The 17,253-nt window shown below is 42.7% G+C and overlaps 1 protein-coding gene and 1 long non-coding RNA gene across 4 annotated transcripts in view; one reads left to right on the top strand and one right to left on the bottom strand.

The window, feature by feature from the left end:
* The window catches only part of LOC113611866 (uncharacterized), a 46,455-nt gene extending 39,500 nt beyond the window's left edge, over nucleotides 1–6,955 (bottom strand). The window contains exons 1-2 of the long non-coding RNA XR_003429638.1: nucleotides 6,849–6,955; nucleotides 6,071–6,160 (exon numbers count right to left, since the gene is read on the bottom strand). This is a non-coding gene — a long non-coding RNA (uncharacterized LOC113611866). The remainder of the gene's footprint in view (nucleotides 1–6,070; nucleotides 6,161–6,848) is intronic.
* A 223-nt stretch (nucleotides 6,956–7,178) lies between these two features.
* Nucleotides 7,179–13,992, top strand: NUDT11 (nudix hydrolase 11). Of its 3 annotated transcripts, XR_003429637.1 has the most exons (3): nucleotides 7,179–8,068; nucleotides 10,412–10,490; nucleotides 12,252–13,992. XR_003429637.1 is itself a non-coding variant. In XM_027091271.1 (2 exons), coding segments are annotated over exons 1-2 (495 nt in total). In that variant the 5' UTR covers nucleotides 7,181–7,574; the 3' UTR covers nucleotides 12,253–13,992. The 3 variants fall into 3 exon arrangements, 2 of the variants coding, with proteins under 2 accessions (XP_026947073.1, XP_026947072.1); XM_027091271.1 differs by lacking the exon at nucleotides 10,412–10,490 and having other exon boundaries at nucleotides 7,181–8,068; XM_027091272.1 differs by lacking the exons at nucleotides 10,412–10,490; nucleotides 12,252–13,992 and having other exon boundaries at nucleotides 7,180–8,983.
* The last annotated feature ends 3,261 nt before the right edge of the window (nucleotides 13,993–17,253 follow it).

The following is a 17,253-nucleotide window of genomic DNA, read 5'->3' as shown; positions in this document are numbered from 1 at the left end:
TGAATATTCCGTAGTGCCTTCCCAGTTGTATCAGAAAGTGTCCTGGATCATGGACTGACAAAGACCAATGAAACATGGCCCTTGCCCTCAAGGGTATCACAATGTACCAAGGGAGGCAGACACACTCATTACATCAACAGATATCCTCTGCATGACTACAATGTGTGCTCAGCAAAGTTCTGGGCTGCTGGAGATTGACCAGTGAGCAAGAGACAAAGATCCCTAAGACCAAGGACCTCACAGCTGGGAGCTCTGGGGGAGGACAGAGATAAGCAACAAACATAACAAAGAAGTAAATAACAGAGTCTGTTAGTTGATAAGTGTTATAACAAAAGGACAATTTAGGCCAAGGCAAAGGGGATCAGGGATAGGGTGGAGGGTGGGAAAGACGGGTGCACTTGGCAATATGCTGTTCTGTGGCCTGGTTAGCCCTCACTGAGAAGGCGAGAACTGAGCAAGGCCTCCAGGGAAATGAGGAAGTCAGCCAGGCAGATGTGGGTGAGGAGCATCCGGGCAAAGGGAAGAGCTAGAGCAAAGACCCTGAGGAGGGAGCCTGGCTGACAAGATCCAGAAACTGCAGAGTCCTGGACCTGAGTGACTGAAGGGAGGCTGGTGGGGTAAAGTCAGAGAGGAAATGGGGCCAGATCTTGTAGGGCCTCGTACACCTTTCTGAGGGTTTCGCATTTGACTCTGAGCCATGAACGGAACAGCGCTAGGAAGGGTTTAGTTGCTGAATTAGAGGTCTGTACAGAGGACAGTATCAGTGAAGAGCAGGGATACAGCAGTCAGGGGACCAGAGGGAGTGATCAAAGAAGCAGGAGAAATCAAGGAGTGCTGCCTCTTTGCGAGAGAGTGGAAACACTCACCTGGACTTGACCTCCATTGACCGTTGGGCTCACGCCCGTGACTGTGCACACGTGTGCCGTTACTCACAAAATCACAAACTTACAAGTCCTGTATTCATCCCCATGGTTCATCCATTAAGCAAAGAAAAAAAAATGGGGAGGTATTTTTTTGTTCCAATCCCTTTGTATTTGAGAAGTTTCTACTGAACTACCTACTGTAGCCCCACTCTGAAGCCCTTGCTGTGTTTCAAGGAAAAACAGATTATCCAAGGAACATGATGAAGCCTCCCTTTTCACACACGTGAAAAGCTATGTGTGGAGTTGCCTCTCTTCACTCGTCTTTCATTTTATATTTGTAATAAACAATTATTAGGTACAATGAGAACCATCCTTTATGATCCATGTAGGCTCTGTCACACTCTTTCAGTCAATCAATGTATTTTGAATCCCTGCTGGATGCCGAGCTCAGGTCACTGTGCTGACTCAGGGGGAACAGGTATGTATCAGGCTGGACCCTAGCCTTTCAATTTCTTACAAACATACAGACAGATCATCACAGCGCTCGATCCTTGATTAGAGCCATGACAGAATTAAAGTCAAGGGAGCCCGGTAAAATGGAGGAGGGTCATTTAATCGCAGTGTAAGGGGTGGGTGAGTACACATGGTCAGGAAAGCCTTTGGGGGAGGGTTGAAGTTAATGAGTTAGGTACTTTTACTATCCCCATTTTACAGATGAGAACTATCAAGGTCCAAGATATTCACTTGCTTAAGGCTGCACAGCTACTGAGAGAGCCAGACTTAAGTTCTAGGGCATTTGGTTTACAAAACACCAATTTTTTTCCCACTCACTGACTACTACTAAAATCACATTTCCCGACTCTGCTTCCCTTTAGTACGTCTAGAAATCCTCTCAGGTATGTGTGGTCACTCTCCTGAAAGCTGGGTGCAGCTGTGACGACCACAAGGCTCTCAGAAGGTCTGTAACGTTCTCCATCTGCGGTGACAGCTGTTCTGGAGAGCTCCTCCCTCTTAGAATTGCATTCCACTTAAAATTAATCACAAAAGAGGCAGCTCTAGGTTCCATGCCCATCTCACCAAGAAAGGCACCCAACTTCCCAGGACCATGCTTCTAATGTTGCTGTCACTTTCCAATCTGCCTGCTCTTTCCTAAATCAGAAAACATGTGGAAATATGTATCCCAGACTAGTTGCGCTCAGAGCAGATCCTCTCAGTTTTAGAACATTACATAGAAGCTGTGTTCTCCTGGCTGCCCAGATCTCCCAGGCAGAAAAAAATGAGAGCGGAGGAAGTCTGCGCCACAAGGAATGACATGCACTGTGTGTGTATCTCAGCAACTCTCAACACGTGCGAAATCTGTCATAGTGAAGGGAAGATTACCTTTGGTGTCAGGCAGACCAGCGTGTGACTCAGCTCCATCACTTGCTGCCTCACCTCCTTAAACCCATCTCAGCCTGTCTCTTAATCTGTTGAAAGGAGATTTTGATACTCATTTTTCAATTTTGCTGGTAAATAAATATTACATGCATAAAGCGGACCCTCGACAAATCAAAATCAATGCCCAGGATGATGACAAAATAGAACGTCTTCTTCTCTGTAACACTAATTCCATTTTATGCTTGCAGGGGAAATTGAACTTCAAGTTGTTAAGTAACGTGTCAAGGTGACATCCTTCATTGGTGGGAGTGAGATGGGCCCTCAGGTGGGCTTTTCACTATATTTCTCAGGAGAAGAACATCCAGAGCGGAAATAGCTTCCTTTGAACTCAGTGACCCTTAGCAAATGAACACCTTACCTAAGAAGTCAACTCTGAACGTCATCCAAAAATGCCACAACAGAATGTAAACTGGTGGAGCCACTGTGGAAAACGGTATGGAGGTTCCTCAAAAAAACTAAAAACAGAGTTGCCATATGATCCTGCAATCCCACTCCCAGGCATATATCTGGAGAAAAACATAACTTGAAAAGATACATGCACCCCAGTGTTCACTGCAGCACTCTTCACAACAGCCAAGACATGGAAACAACCTAAATGTCCATCGACAGAGGAATGGATAAAGATGATGTGGTTCCTATATACAATGGAACACTACTCAGCCACAAAAGAGAATGAAATAATGCCACTTGCCGCAACATGGATGGGCCTAGAGATTATCATACTAAGTGAAGGAAGTCAGACAGAGAAAGGCAAATACCATGTGATATCACTTATATGTGAAATCTAAAATATGACGCGAATGAACCTATCTACGAAACAAAAAAGGACTCACAGACATAGAGAGCAGCCTCGTGGTTGCCAAGGGGGAGGAGGCTGGGAGAGGGATGGATTGGGAGTTTGGGATTAGCAGATGCAAAGTATTATATATAGAATGGATAAACAGCAAGGTTCTACTGTACAGCGCAGGGATCTATACTCAATATCCTGTGATAAACCATAATGGAAAAGAACATGAAAAAGAATGTATACATATGTATAACTGAATCACTTTGCTATACAGTAGAAATGAATACAACGTTGTAAATCAACTACACTTCAATAAAATAAATTTTTTTAAATGCCACAACAAACCGTAGCTCTTGATAAAAAGAATCCTTTTGACAAGACATGGTGACTTTGTGAGAGCACAGCTATAGAGACATGAAGACTTGAATTCAAATACTAACTCCACTCTAAGCCTTCTCTTCTATGAAACGGAAATAATAACTGTCTCCTTAGGATTTAATGGGCTGTCAGTTAAACAGGATACAGGGCTCAACACAGGGTCTGGCACAAAGACTGACACGTACAAATATTACATGTCTTAACTTCATCCCTCTCCTTCTGACTCCAGGGAAAGTTCAATGGCAACCTCTTCAAGAAGAGGTGGAATTTCTACTGGGAAACATACTTTCTTTATTTTTGGTTGGATTTTGATGGATGGCAGTTAATGGTGGTGTCAGCTAGCTCTTGATGTATAAGAAACCACCCCAAATTTTAGTGGCTTTAAACAACAACTGATTCTTTTGCTCATAATTCTGCAGCCCAACGACTTCAGCTGGGCTCGGGTGACTGGTCCTTCTGCTCTTCTCAGAGGGCTTACTTACGCATCCGTGGTCAGTGCTCTATCGGCTAACTGGCTCTGCTGCGGGCTGTATGGTCTAGGATGGTCTCACCTACATTTCTGGCAAAGGATCCACTGTAAGGTGGGGTGAAGGCGATGCATGGACTGTGGATCTCTCATCATTCACCTAGCCCAGGCTTCTTCACATTGTTGTCATCTTGTTTCAAGAGCAGCAAGAGAGGGCAAACCCCAGTGCACAGGCACTTTTCAATTCTCTGCTTGCTTCACACTTGCTATGGTCCCATGGCACAAAGCAAGCTCCGTGCCAAGGCCAAGGACAATGTGGGAGGCATGCACGTATCACAGCTGTTGCTGTAACAGTCTGCTACCACAGTGGCTCATGAAACAACCCTGTTCATCAGTGGAGAAACAATGAACTATAGATAAACCAGACAGCAGAGTGCTAGTCTCCCAAAAAAGATTTCTACTCTTCTTTAGAAAAAGTTAAAACTGTCTTGCCCTATTGTTTTAACAGGTGGAAAATAAAATTATTTTATGAAATTTGGAAAAAAACTAATTTGGAAACTTCCTTGGCATTGCACTAAACCTACAACCTGTGGATCTCTTTATCCAGGAACATGTTATGACTTTGCCAGTAGGAATTCAGTCTCTACCTCCTTCCATATTATAATGTTGCTTCTCCTCCCCCTTCCAATAAATATGCCCCACCCCCAGCACAGACATATTGCATAGGCATAATCTGATGTGGGAGTGATGCAGCAGACTATAAAACGGCACCTCTGGTGAGACAAGGACATACTACCTGGTAACTGTGAAGCAGACTGGTGATGTGGCTGGGGCCTGTTTGGTCCACACCTCCCTGCAGACACCAGTCCAATCTCCCAGCTTTGCTAAAGTTCCTCTTGATTAATTCAAATATCTTTTAGAGTTGAGTACAAGTTTTATCATTTTCTACTACAATGCCCTAACCATATTTTTTAGGATCCCTCGGTATTTTGTTTACTTTGTAGTGGTTGATATTGCTACTGTGATGTCATCGTTTCCACATTATATTTTCTACAGGGTTATTGCTGGCATACATGAAAGCTCTTGGGATTTTAAATGTTAATGTTTATTAACGTCTACCATTTAAAGAAATTTATTTTTTATTTATTTTTATTTATTTATTTTTGCCGTACACGGGCCTCTCACCATTGTGGCCCCTCCCGCTGCGGAGCACAGGCTCCGGACGCGCAGTCTCAGCGGCCATGGCCCACGGGCCCAGCCGCTCCGCGGCATGTGGGATCCTCCCGGACCGGGTCACGAACCCGTGTCCCCTGCATCGGCAGGCGGATTCCCAACCACTGCGCCACCAGGGAAGCCCTAAAGAAATTTATTTTTACATCGTTTCTTAGGTGTTTCCCAAGAATATATTCCTACCATCTGCTAAGAATGACAATTTTGTCTTATTTATCAAAATGGTAGGCTTTTTTCTCTTTACAATCTCATTGCACGGGAAAGAAAATCTAAAATGATATGTAATAATATGGGTGATAATTGGTATATTTGCCTAGATCCTGACTATAATGGATTTTGTTTCTAGTTGTTTAACATCATTTATTTGTGAGTATGGGCACACTGAGGTATACAGCCTGTGCTGACATCTATTTTCCTAGTGTTTGGGGGGTTTTTTTGTTGTGTTTTGTTTGTTTGTTTGTTTTGTCCACACCTCGCGGCGTGAGGCAGTTCCCCAGCCAGGGATCCAACCCGTGCCCCCTGCATTGAAGCGCAGAGTCTTAACCACTGGGCCACCAGGGAAGTCCTCCTAGTTTGTTTTTAATCACGGTATGTTGCCTTCCTCCAAATGTTCCTTGATCATCCATATATTGGTAAAATATGGTCATTAGCACTAGTATCGCTATTGGTTGAGGTCATTCTCTTCATTTCTCCATTTTACCATTTTCTTCATACAGTTTTATTATATTATGCCCATATATTTTTGTCTTATTATACTTCTAGATATTGAGGGTAGTCTTGCCACCAGGAACAGAATCAATTTTATGAGCTATTTGGATACACACGGCGTGGAACAAGCTGAACTGGCAAGCTGAACTAACTTGTTATTTAAAAACCGGACTGTATGTTTCGTAACCATTTTCCACATACCTTTCCGATTCAATTTCTCCTTGATGAATGGATTATTTCACTGGAAAAGTGAGGTGTTGTGATCCTGCTTGCCTGATGCCAGCAGACGGTCTGTGGGTAAGAGAGAGACAAAGATGTCTAAGTTGCAATAAGGCAAAAGGGAGGGGATATCAGAGGTCTTCTCCACAGGTTACTGTGAGAGCAGGGAAACAATAAGAAAAAATACGAAGGAGGGGGAAGGCTTTAGGCTGTTACATCTGGGGCTGTGGGAGGGCCACTTCTTGGCCAAGGGGACAGGATGACCAGACAGAGGGGAGAGAGCACCAAGTGGCCTTGCTGGAGTCCCTGGCCAGGAGGCTTCTAAAAATCAACATGCAAAATATGAAGGGATTGCCAGAGGCATGTTTCCCAAAGCCTCAACCAGTACTTCTCAATGAGAAAGAGAGACAAGGGTGGAGTGTGTGGAGGGGAGAGATTCCTGGGATTTAATAAAACACTGCTTTGGGTGGTTCTCCAGCTGTTGGGTGAACGTGACCCGAAGTGCAAAGGTCTGAACCAAGTAGGTGAGGAGTTTACTGCTGAGCAAACCGAGGACCAGAGGTTGGGTAAGATGTCAATAGGGGTTCAAGAAAGGTGTTCACTTATGGGCTGTGCCAAGATGCCTGGCAAGGTGAAGAACCTGCTGAAGAAACAAAACTGCATGATATGACTCAGCAAAGATTAGGTACTGTTTTGTCAAGAATACCGAGGATCGTCTTGACAAAACCGGGGCCTTCCTGTAAGTAAGCCGGCACTCTACCTTATGGGTGATGACGAGGACCACACGCACTTGACCGTCCGTCCTGTGTGTAAAACGATTGCGTGTGTGTTTCCTGCAACCTGGTGGGGAGGGTGAGGAGAAACGTCCGGCCGCGCCACAGCCACGTCTGGCTCGAAGGCACACGTGGAAGCAAGCTTGGCCCAGGTCACAAGGCGGTGCATTTCACCCCGGGGGCTGCAGATTCCCAGCCCGGAGGTGCGGGGCGCCTGCGCAGTGCGCCCCAGGCGCCGCGCGCTGCGGGAGCCACGAGACCCCCGCCCCCCGCCCTCCGACGGGAACGCGCACGTGCCCGGGGACGCGGACGCGCCCGCGAATGCGCCTCACCTCGCTCAACCCCGGCCCCGTCGGCTGAGGAGGGAGGGACGCGGACGCGCACCGGAGACGCGGGTGGGCTCCGCGCAGAGTGGCGGGCTCCGGGGCGGAGGCGGGGATGGGGGCGGGGGCGGTGGCGCCTCCTCCACTCAGGCGTCTGCGCCCGGGACCCCCCGGCCGCGCGGGGGGACGGACCGACTGACGTACCTCGCGCGCCCCCGCCTCCGTCCCCGCCCCCGCCTCATCTTCCCCGAGCGCCCGGGGCTCGCGGGCTGAGGCGCTTCTCTCTCTCGCCGCCTCTCGCCGCGGCCCTTTCTCTCGGCAGCACCTCGGAGTCCCTCGTCCCGGTGGCGGCGGCAGCGGGGACCCGAGCAGCGGCGAGCGGCCTCGAGGATGAAGTGCAAGCCGAACCAGACGCGGACCTACGACCCGGAGGGGTTCAAGAAGCGGGCGGCGTGCCTGTGCTTCCGGAGCGAGCGCGAAGACGAGGTGCTGTTAGTGAGTAGCAGTCGGTACCCGGACCGCTGGATCGTGCCGGGCGGGGGCATGGAGCCCGAGGAGGAGCCGGGCGGTGCTGCAGTCCGCGAGGTGTACGAAGAGGCGGGAGTCAAGGGGAAGTTGGGCCGGCTCCTGGGCATTTTCGAGCAGAACCAAGATCGCAAGCACAGAACGTACGTGTATGTACTGACTGTCACTGAGATTCTGGAGGATTGGGAAGATTCGGTTAGCATTGGGAGGAAGCGAGAGTGGTTCAAAGTCGAAGATGCGATCAAGGTTCTCCAGTGCCACAAGCCCGTGCATGCCGAATATCTGCAAAAACTAAAGCTGGGCGGTTCCCCAACCAGTGGAAACTCCATGGCCCCGTCCCCGCCAGAGAGCGATCCCTAGTATGTACCGCTCCTGCACAGACTCTTGCTTTCCACCTACCTGACAGTAAATAGTGCCCGGAGCGCCCCTGGTGCCGTGTGAGGTCTCACCGGGAGGAGGGAGGCTTCTTTTGTTTCCTTGGCAGACCTCTGAATCACGCTTGCAAACTGTCTCAGTTGCCAGGCACTGTTTTCAGACATTTTGCACGTTTTCAGATGCTTTCAGAATCGCTTCTTGGTAGCACTGTAACACATTTCGGAAAGCCAAAGCCACATGGGATTTTTTGGTTTGTTTGTTTGTTTGTTTGTTTTTTATAAAGGTGCCTTAACTGCTGACCCAGTCTTTGGGGGGCGGGTGTGTGTGTGTGTGTGTGTACACGTGTATACGTGTTGTGGTTTTGTTTTTTCTTTACAGTTCACACGTGTGTGTGTGTCCGTATGTGTCTGCGTGTGTCTGTGTGCGTATGTGCACTTTTGGTACCAGTCTTGTGGGTTTTTTGTAGTGAAGGCCTTTAAAATCTGATCACCTTGGTTGTATGGCAACTTCATTAATTTTTTCTCTTAAGTTGTTTTCTCATTCACAGCATTAGCCCTTGTCAGCAAGCCCTTCTGTGATGGGGATTGGTTTGAAGGACCAGTGTTGAATTTCAAAGAACTATTTAAGGAATTTTACATCATGTGCTCTTTCCACACTGAACAATAATTTTATCTTCAGATATGTGATCTAATTTGCCTTTTTCAGAAATTGCTTAATTCATATGTTGATAATTCAATTTTCAGAACATTTTCACAACTGGTAGTTTTTTACTTCTTACTTGAAATGGCCATTTTCCATTGAGCCTGAATGTAGCTTAGCAAAATATTATTTTATAGAATAAAGACCCTCTCGGGAAGGTATTGTTATGTACATATCCTGATATGTACATATTATGAAAACTGTATTCTGAGTGTGATTTAGCGTGCTCAACTTTCAACTGCCATTGCTCCTTTCTCAGTGCCCTAGAACAACATGGTTCTCTCATTATAAACTAGTCTTTGAAAGAAAGTTCACATATTTGAATTCATGATAGTCCACTTAAACTTGTCGGAATACCAGTAGCCAAAAGAATGGAATATTATATGGTAATTACATCCCAGTTCAGTGAGTTAGCCTTCTTGATATTCAGCTGCTACAGAATCCTCAAACTGTCAGGACGCCTGAAAAATCTCTCGTGAAGATTTAGGATAAAGGTTTTGTGTCACATGACTGACTTAAAAGCTACCAAATTAAAAGCTCTTACATTTGCATCAGTACTTGTTTGAAATCAGGGATCCTATCTAAGGTGCATAGGTCTGTCTTCTGGAACTACCTTTATTCCTCTAGCCATGTCGGGAGTTAGGTAGTGGGAAAATCTACTTTCTGAAGAGGACATCAGGGTGGAAAGGTCATTGCTTATATAACGCTTAAGCATTTTTAAAACATCCTTCTAGTAAATAAATAAGGTAGAAAATAATGGTTGTTTAAAACATTTTGTTAGTCCTCAAAGTAACCTGTTTTTAAACACAATTACTGCTGAAGATTTAATGGAAGTTACCTTTCTTAAATTAATTCATAGCTTACTGTTGTGCAGCATACATACAGAACAGTTGACAAATCTTTACAGCTTAATGAATCTTTATATAGTGAGCACATACATGTAACCAGAGTTCAGATCCAGAAATTAATATTACCTGTAACTCAAAAGCCCATTGCATTCCTCTTCCTAATCAGTACTACCCCTCCTATCTTTTAAGTTCTGCTTTTGAACTTTATATTGAATTTTAGAACACATACTCTTTTGTGCTGCCCCCTTGTGTGCTATATGTATTTTGTTCCTCAAAATACTCATATTTTTCTCTATTTGGTTGCATTTTAATTCTACAAATTGGTAACATGCTTATATGATTGCTTCTAAAAAGTGGGTTCTGTTCCACTTTCTAAAGAAATTCAGTACCACTCTTTTGAAAACAAATCGTATTACACATTCAAGCACAGATAAACAATGTACAAGTTTCAGTTCACAAAACATTTTCGGTACTAATGGCTATCAAAGTAAACTAAAAAATGAGTGGGTTTTTAAAACCAATGACAGTTTTATTATCTGTATTATATCATTTGATTAATTATGGTTATTGTGTATTTTTCTGTTTTTCTCTGCAAAAGTGATATATATCGAATATATATTTGAGTACGTATTTTTAATTCTAAACAATCTGACTTTTACTATTCATTCAATCTCAAATAGACCCAAAGATATTTTCCCCCAATAACCTAGTTATTCAAGAAGATTCTTAAATTCTACATTAACATTAACACAGCAGATATACTGGGTTCTTATTTTACAGATATTTTTGCAGATAAAAACCCCTTCCACCTGAAATGCTGTCACAAATACTTTGGAGCCATAACTTGTTATTCTTAGAGGTAATAATGCATCATCTTATTTGGTTCTTAAATTAAGTATCTGACAAAGGCAAAAATGTACAATATTCATATTAACCCGTTATAAAGAATTTAGCCTATAAATATGTTGTGGGTTTGTTTTTTTGGTTGTTTTTTTTTTTTTGTCGTTGTTTTTTGCCAGAAACATTTAGAATATATCATGCTATTTTTTTTTTTTTTTGCGGTACGTGGGCCTCTCACTCTTGTGGCCTCTCCCGTTGTGGAGCACAGGCACCAGACGCGCAGGCTCAGCGGCCATGGCTCACGGGCCCAGCCGCTCCGCAGCATGTGGGATCTTCCCAGACCGGGGCAAGAGCCTGTGTCCCCTGCATCGGCAGGCGGACTCTCAACCACTGCGCCACCAGGGAAGCCCTGTCATGCTATTTTTAAGGATTGACCGTTAGGTTCATTTAAGTAGTTTTTGTGAAATATTCTCTGGAACCTAGCCTAAAATAGTTTAAAGCTCCAAGGAGATTTCGTTTTTTCTCTTTAAGACCAAGTGTTTCAGGCTAAACAGGTGAGCAGAGGTCATATACAGAAAATTTCTACCACCTCAGTGCTCCAAAGATTGATGTACAGTTGGGATTCTTTTTCCTTGTAAGAGTATTAAAAAGTCACTTATATGTTGTTTGTTTGGTTTTTCAGCCCTCCCCTTGGTAAAAACGGAGAAAGGGTACTCTCCATAGATAATTGAAGTTTGCAGAAATGAATCAGATTTATTTTCTGCATGTTTAATAAACAGCATATATTTTCAGCTGCTCAAATACTTTATTATTTTAATGTATAGAGAGAAAACATTAAAGATTAATGTAGATACATAGAAACACTAGAAATAATTATTGCTATGTCTATAAAGTATAAATTTTTTTCAAGAAATTGTGTCTGTATATGTACACACACACAAATAATGTATATTTGGGGGGCAGAGCTTTTACTTCCAGGCGTCCCATATGGGGAAGCCACCAGGCACTACCACAGTTTCATCAGTATTTTCCTGGTAGTTGTCTCCTGACAAACTGTTACACTGTATTTAACAGATTTTATGGGCAAACAGCATTATGAGAAATGGAAAAGTCACTATGGTGACTGAAATAAAACTTGACATTTTTATGAGAGTTTGATGTGATACATCAAACTACATTGGGCTTTGAAGTCAAACAGACCTAGGGTTGAAAACTGCTTCCAGTTTTTGTTAATTCTGTAACTTCAGCCAAGTTATCTAACTATCTCATGCTCAGGGTTTTTTAATATAAAATTGAAGATAATAAAAATAGTTACTTCATAAACTTCTACGAGAAGCCTTTTCTGACCACCTGGGTCAACGTACCCTCTTCTGTGTGTGTCATGGTTCTCACAATTTATTGTACTTCTCTATTTGCATGGCTGTGTGGCCAGTAGACAACAAACTTTTTGATGGATAGGAACCAGCCTGAATAATTGCCATAAGCTTAGAGTCCAGAACATGGAATTTAGGACTTTTTTATGTCTTAGATGACCACTCCCCCTTTGCAAAACTTCTGGTATCACTGCTTTCCTGACTTCTTTGTTTTGTAACATATACTGACCTGTAACTCCCTCAGCTGCTGATCCAGACTCACATTGCATCTGCATTAGATAATTCTGTGAAGGCTTTCCAAATGCAAAGTGAGTGATACAGATAATAAACCTTTTGTAAATTTATCAATTGGAAGAATTGTTAAATTAGTATGAGCCTGCTAATTGTATGTTGGTTTGTTTCTCCAGATGAACAGCAAAGATATCCAGGATTGCTTTGAAAGAGTCATTGATGTGAACCACTGATGAATGGAATTGGCAAGTATAGGTGAGCACTTCCATGCTTCCAAGGAGACAGCTCATCTGGTTTTCCTCCTACATCTTGGGACACTCCTTCCCTGTCTATTCCACTGACTCCTCTTGCCCTGGTGATTGTACTATTCTATGTGAACAGACTCTTATTCAGCACCCGTAGCCTTTTATTGTGCTTTTTTGATATGTCTGCCTTCTCCATTAGACTATGATATCCTTGAGAGCAAGGACCACACTTCCTTACTCTTTGCATATTCTGCATCTTAGACACTACTTGAAATATGGTTGGCATCACTGAAGGTTCTTTGATTCAACTCATATTTTATAATCACTACATGGCAAAACGTTCCCCTTCCAATCTGGTGCTAGTAGAGTATATGCTGTCCAGGCACCACGTGTGTGGCTTTTCTGTATCAGGTGTTTCAGAAACTTTTCAAGGCAGTTGTAAGATATTCAAGGACAAGAATTATTACTCATATTTCTAAGGCATACCACACAGTGGCTAGCACAGTTTTAAGATTACCCATCACTTAAGGCAACATTCTGTAGAATCAGTCCTTTATGTAACAACTTCAGTGTTTTTGTACTGTTGTTAATTTGCTTAAAATTTTATTCAAAAATATCACTTGCTATAAAAGTAACTATAAAAATAAATACAATGAACATAAGATAATGTGCTTTTTATAAAATTTTAAAATGATATACAAATAACAAATTTAATGTTTTTGCACTGCCCTAACCACCTCTTCCATGTAATCTTAACATCTCTTTGAAGAAAAGATGGTTTTTCTTATTTTTCAGATTCAGTATACTGTATTATTTGATGCCAGAGGCAAAAAGACTGCTATAGGCAGTTTCCAAAGTTAATCATGCCTCTTAGCTTGCCTAGGTTTCTTTTGCATCTCTTAGTGATTCAGTTAGCCACAGTTTTCCTCCCCTTTTCCAATACATCAGCTAGCTCCTCATCCCCCCTGGTTTCTGCATGTGAGAATGCAGAGGACTGAAAGACAACTAAATTGTTGTCACTTGGCAAAGGCATTGGGGGGAAAAAAAACTTCTGTTGGTGGGGGGGACCGAAAATGAAAGATTTAGAGAGGACTTGGGTCAGCTACCTCCAGGAGATCAACTTTAAGAAAATGACAAAGGTGTTTAGAGGAAGTTTTATGGAGTTCTGCCATGGGGTTTGTGATGTCAGCACTCTTCCCCAGCTCCCTACAAAGGCCCTAAAGTGGCTTTAATATGGTAGTTTTCTTTCTTTTGCATTGTAAAGCAATTACATCAGGAAAAAAATGGGCTCCATTTGAGTGTTACACCCTTCCTCATGTTAACAGTGAAATATATTTATTTATTAATTGTTCCCCCAACCTTTACAGAATTTGAAATAAAAACACACCTCCCCAACATATTGGGGTTTTTTAGGTGTGATATGGTACTGTGGTTATGTTTTTTTTTATTCTTATCTTTTAGAGAAATGTACTGTAAGTTTGACACATGAAGTGATATGCTACTGATACTTGCTTCAAAATAATCTGAGGGTGGAGTAAGTGAGCATATAGTTGAAATTGGTGATAAATTGATAATTATTGAAGCTGCGTGATGGATATTTGGGAGTTCATTATTCTATTCTCTATACTTTTGTATATGTTTGAAATTTTCCATAATAAAAATTGAAAAAAAATTCTTCAGAGTTTACTTTTAGGACCCCCTCTATCCCTAAGACTTAAGTAGAGAAGTTTGGTTGGAACATTAATCTACAGCCCAGTTGCCAGACTCTCTCCTCCCCTCCAAAAACCTAGGTTTTGTTCCCGAGCTGACATGTTGGCAGACTTGCTCTTCCCTTAGTGTGAATTCTTTCCTTGGAGGTCTCCCAGTTCTACATGTAAAAAGACTTTTAGTCGCATCAGTATGTCAGACATGACCAGAAAGTGTGGAACCCCAGTGGTGGACATAAGCTTAGGTTCCACTCCCCATTCTACAATTTACCTTAAAAAAAATTGAATTGTTTTCCTGATTACAAAATTAATTCATCTTAATTTCAGAAAATTTGTAAAATTCCCCCCAAAATAAATGAATCAAAAATCACATGACCCCCTACACAGAATAACCAAGTTCAAAAAATATGTGTGTGTGTGTGTGTGTGTGTATTCCAGCCTTTTTTCTTTTCAAATATAAACATATGTAACCCAGACACAGATGGCACAGGTGAGCCCCTTCCTCCAGAATATTTCCCAAAATCCATGACCCCTTTTGTTAAGCACACACCACACAGGCACCTTGCTGTTCCTCAGTTTTTTAGGCTAATGCTCAGGGCCATCATGGAATTTGTGCTACTTCTTTCCTGCACAAGTGCGGCAAGCATGGCACAAAACTTGGGTGTCAAATCCAGATCAAGCTCTCTACCAAGTCCTGATGTAGGGAAGAATAGGCTTGGTTTGGTTTGGTTTGGTTTTTCTTCTAATTCCCACACAAACTTCCTACTCACCAAGCACTGAGGCTGGCAGGGGAGGGGGAAGTATCAATTCAGAGGGAGTGCCCCTTTGTTAAATCACACATTGCAATGTATTGGCTAAAAGTAGGCCTGCTACTACCTTGTTTTCCAGAAAGTTCCCTCTGTCTTTTCTGAATCCTCAGCAAGCTACCATGTCTGTAGCCTCTGACCCTCATGTGCTCTTCTGGGGACAGTGATTTTCAACTGGTAAACAAGGACACCACCACTCTGGACTCAGGAAATGGAACCCCGTTCTCACCCTTCTACCTTTTTACCCCAGAATGTGCCCTCATCCATCCCTAATTTCCTACAGTACTCCAGAGACAAGGCCGTCACTTTTGATGAGATTTTATTGAAGATTACCAGATTATGTGAGGCAAAGAACACAATTTACACCTACTGCACAGTTCATATCTTTTCTAGGTTCCATTGCTAGACCAATTCCCTAATGCAGGTTGACTCCAAATGGCCTAGGAAAGTCCCTCAATCCCCCACTCCCCATCACTACCAAAAACCTGAGAGTTTGCAGTTTCAAATCATGGATAAACTCATCCTCACCATGGAGAAGGGAAAGCTGCTCCCACAACTCAATCTCTAAAAAGTACTCAAAGTGTCTCAAATTTACCTGAAATCAATGGAATGGATCAAAGGGCTAGAATGTGATGGGTTGGGTATAGAAATTCAGTCTCCTATTACTCCAAAGATCATGATTCACGTTAAGATGAAGAAGAACAGGGCTGACAATATCTTACAGTGAACTCAGTGCTCCACCTCTTCCCAGGATAGTAAACATAGGGAACCAAAATGTCCATCCATGGTCCAAGAAGACTTAACACCCTGCCCCTGTGTAATCCTACACAGCAGTGTGAAAAAGCAGGCAGGACCTCTAGAAGTTTAGAATTCTTTGGGGCCAGTGCTGAGGGCATAGAGGACTTGGAACAGAGTTGGTATCAATTCTCTCTTTTCCTTTTGTCTATGCACTCAAACTTAGACCTCATTTCTTGGGTGTTACAAAAGATAAATGGACTGCAAAATCATTCTTAGTAGGTGGTATCAGCGATGGCATCACAATCCCTAGTGGGCATTTTAGGAATTAACCCAGTCCTGGATGCATTCTGTTTAGAGCAAGGAAACCCATCCCAGGAATATCAATACTTTGCTGCCCAAGAGCACTTGCTGTCCAAGTCTATTTACATGTTTTTTCATAATCCTGAATTAAATCTTAATATGTTATATATGAAGAAAGACCCTCTATCATGTCCCAATCAATAAAATTTTGAGTCTTTAAGCTGTGTTCTTTCATCTATCTTTAACCTGGTATATAAATAGGAAAGTATTTGCATTTATCTAGTACCTCAGTCCTTACAATTGGAGCTCTCAGTGTACTGGGGATACAGATGATAAAACAAATCTCAGCAAAATGTACAGTTTTTATGATAGTAGGGATTCAGTGGGCTCTGGCAGCACATAGTAAACTAACCTAGTTTAGCGGGGATGAGAGATTCTCAGAGAAAGTGCCTTCACCTGAAGGGTGAATAGAGCTTAGCCAGGAGAAGTCGTGGGAGGGTATTCCTCCAGAAGGAGGGAAGAGCAGGTGTGAGGTTCTAGAAGACAGATAAAGTATGATGCTTTTAGGAACAGGAACTTGTTCATTATGTCTGGAACATAGTTTGAGCATGTAGAGAAGAAGAAAGGATCTAGTGATGAAGTCAATGGGGTAAGAAAAAGATTATAGAGGGTCTGATGTGACTTGTTCAGGGATTTGAGGAGAGGAGACATGACATCAATTTATCTGAAGAATGGAAAACTATTTGTAAAGGGAAAGAAGACTGTGGTAGTAGTTCAGGTAAGAAATGATGCTGACCTTAACTAGGGTAATTGAGTATATTTATAGGCATGAACACATTTTAGAAATTTGTAGGGTTTAAAGGGGTATGAGTTGATTAATTAGATGTAGGAGATTAGAGAGAGGTAGATATAGATATATTTAAAGATATCTGGCTAGAGCAACTGAGTTGATGGTACCATTCCCTTAGGTGGAATCTAATAGAGGGAAAGCATTAGTTACAGAGGACTGAGAAGATGAGATTAGTTTTATAACTGTTAGTTTCTGGTACCCAAGAGACATTAACTTGTACATGTCCAAAAGGCCAGAGATACATAGTCAAGCAGCTTAGGAATGAGCTGGAAGTGTAGATTCTGGAATCATCAGTAGATGGATAATAGGTGAAGAGGTGGGTCAAGGTCATCCAGGAGAGGGTGTACAGAGAGGACAGTGAAAATCTCCCTGAGGAATATCAACATTTAAGGGTGGGTGCAGGACTTCCAGAATAGTTGTGTGAGGATCTTGGTGGATCCACTCCCCAGTAAAACACCATTTAATTGGTGACAAATATGTATATACAGACACACATACCACACACACACACACACACACACACACATGTTTAA

Source organism: Aethalodelphis obliquidens, unplaced genomic scaffold, assembly GCF_003676395.1.
Source record: "Aethalodelphis obliquidens isolate GAN/ISIS:26980383/991018 unplaced genomic scaffold, ASM367639v1 scaffold71, whole genome shotgun sequence".
Taxonomy (NCBI): domain Eukaryota; kingdom Metazoa; phylum Chordata; class Mammalia; order Artiodactyla; family Delphinidae; genus Aethalodelphis; species Aethalodelphis obliquidens.
The sequence above is the reverse complement of the archived record's forward strand: the minus strand, read 5'-3'. Positions and strand labels throughout refer to the sequence as shown.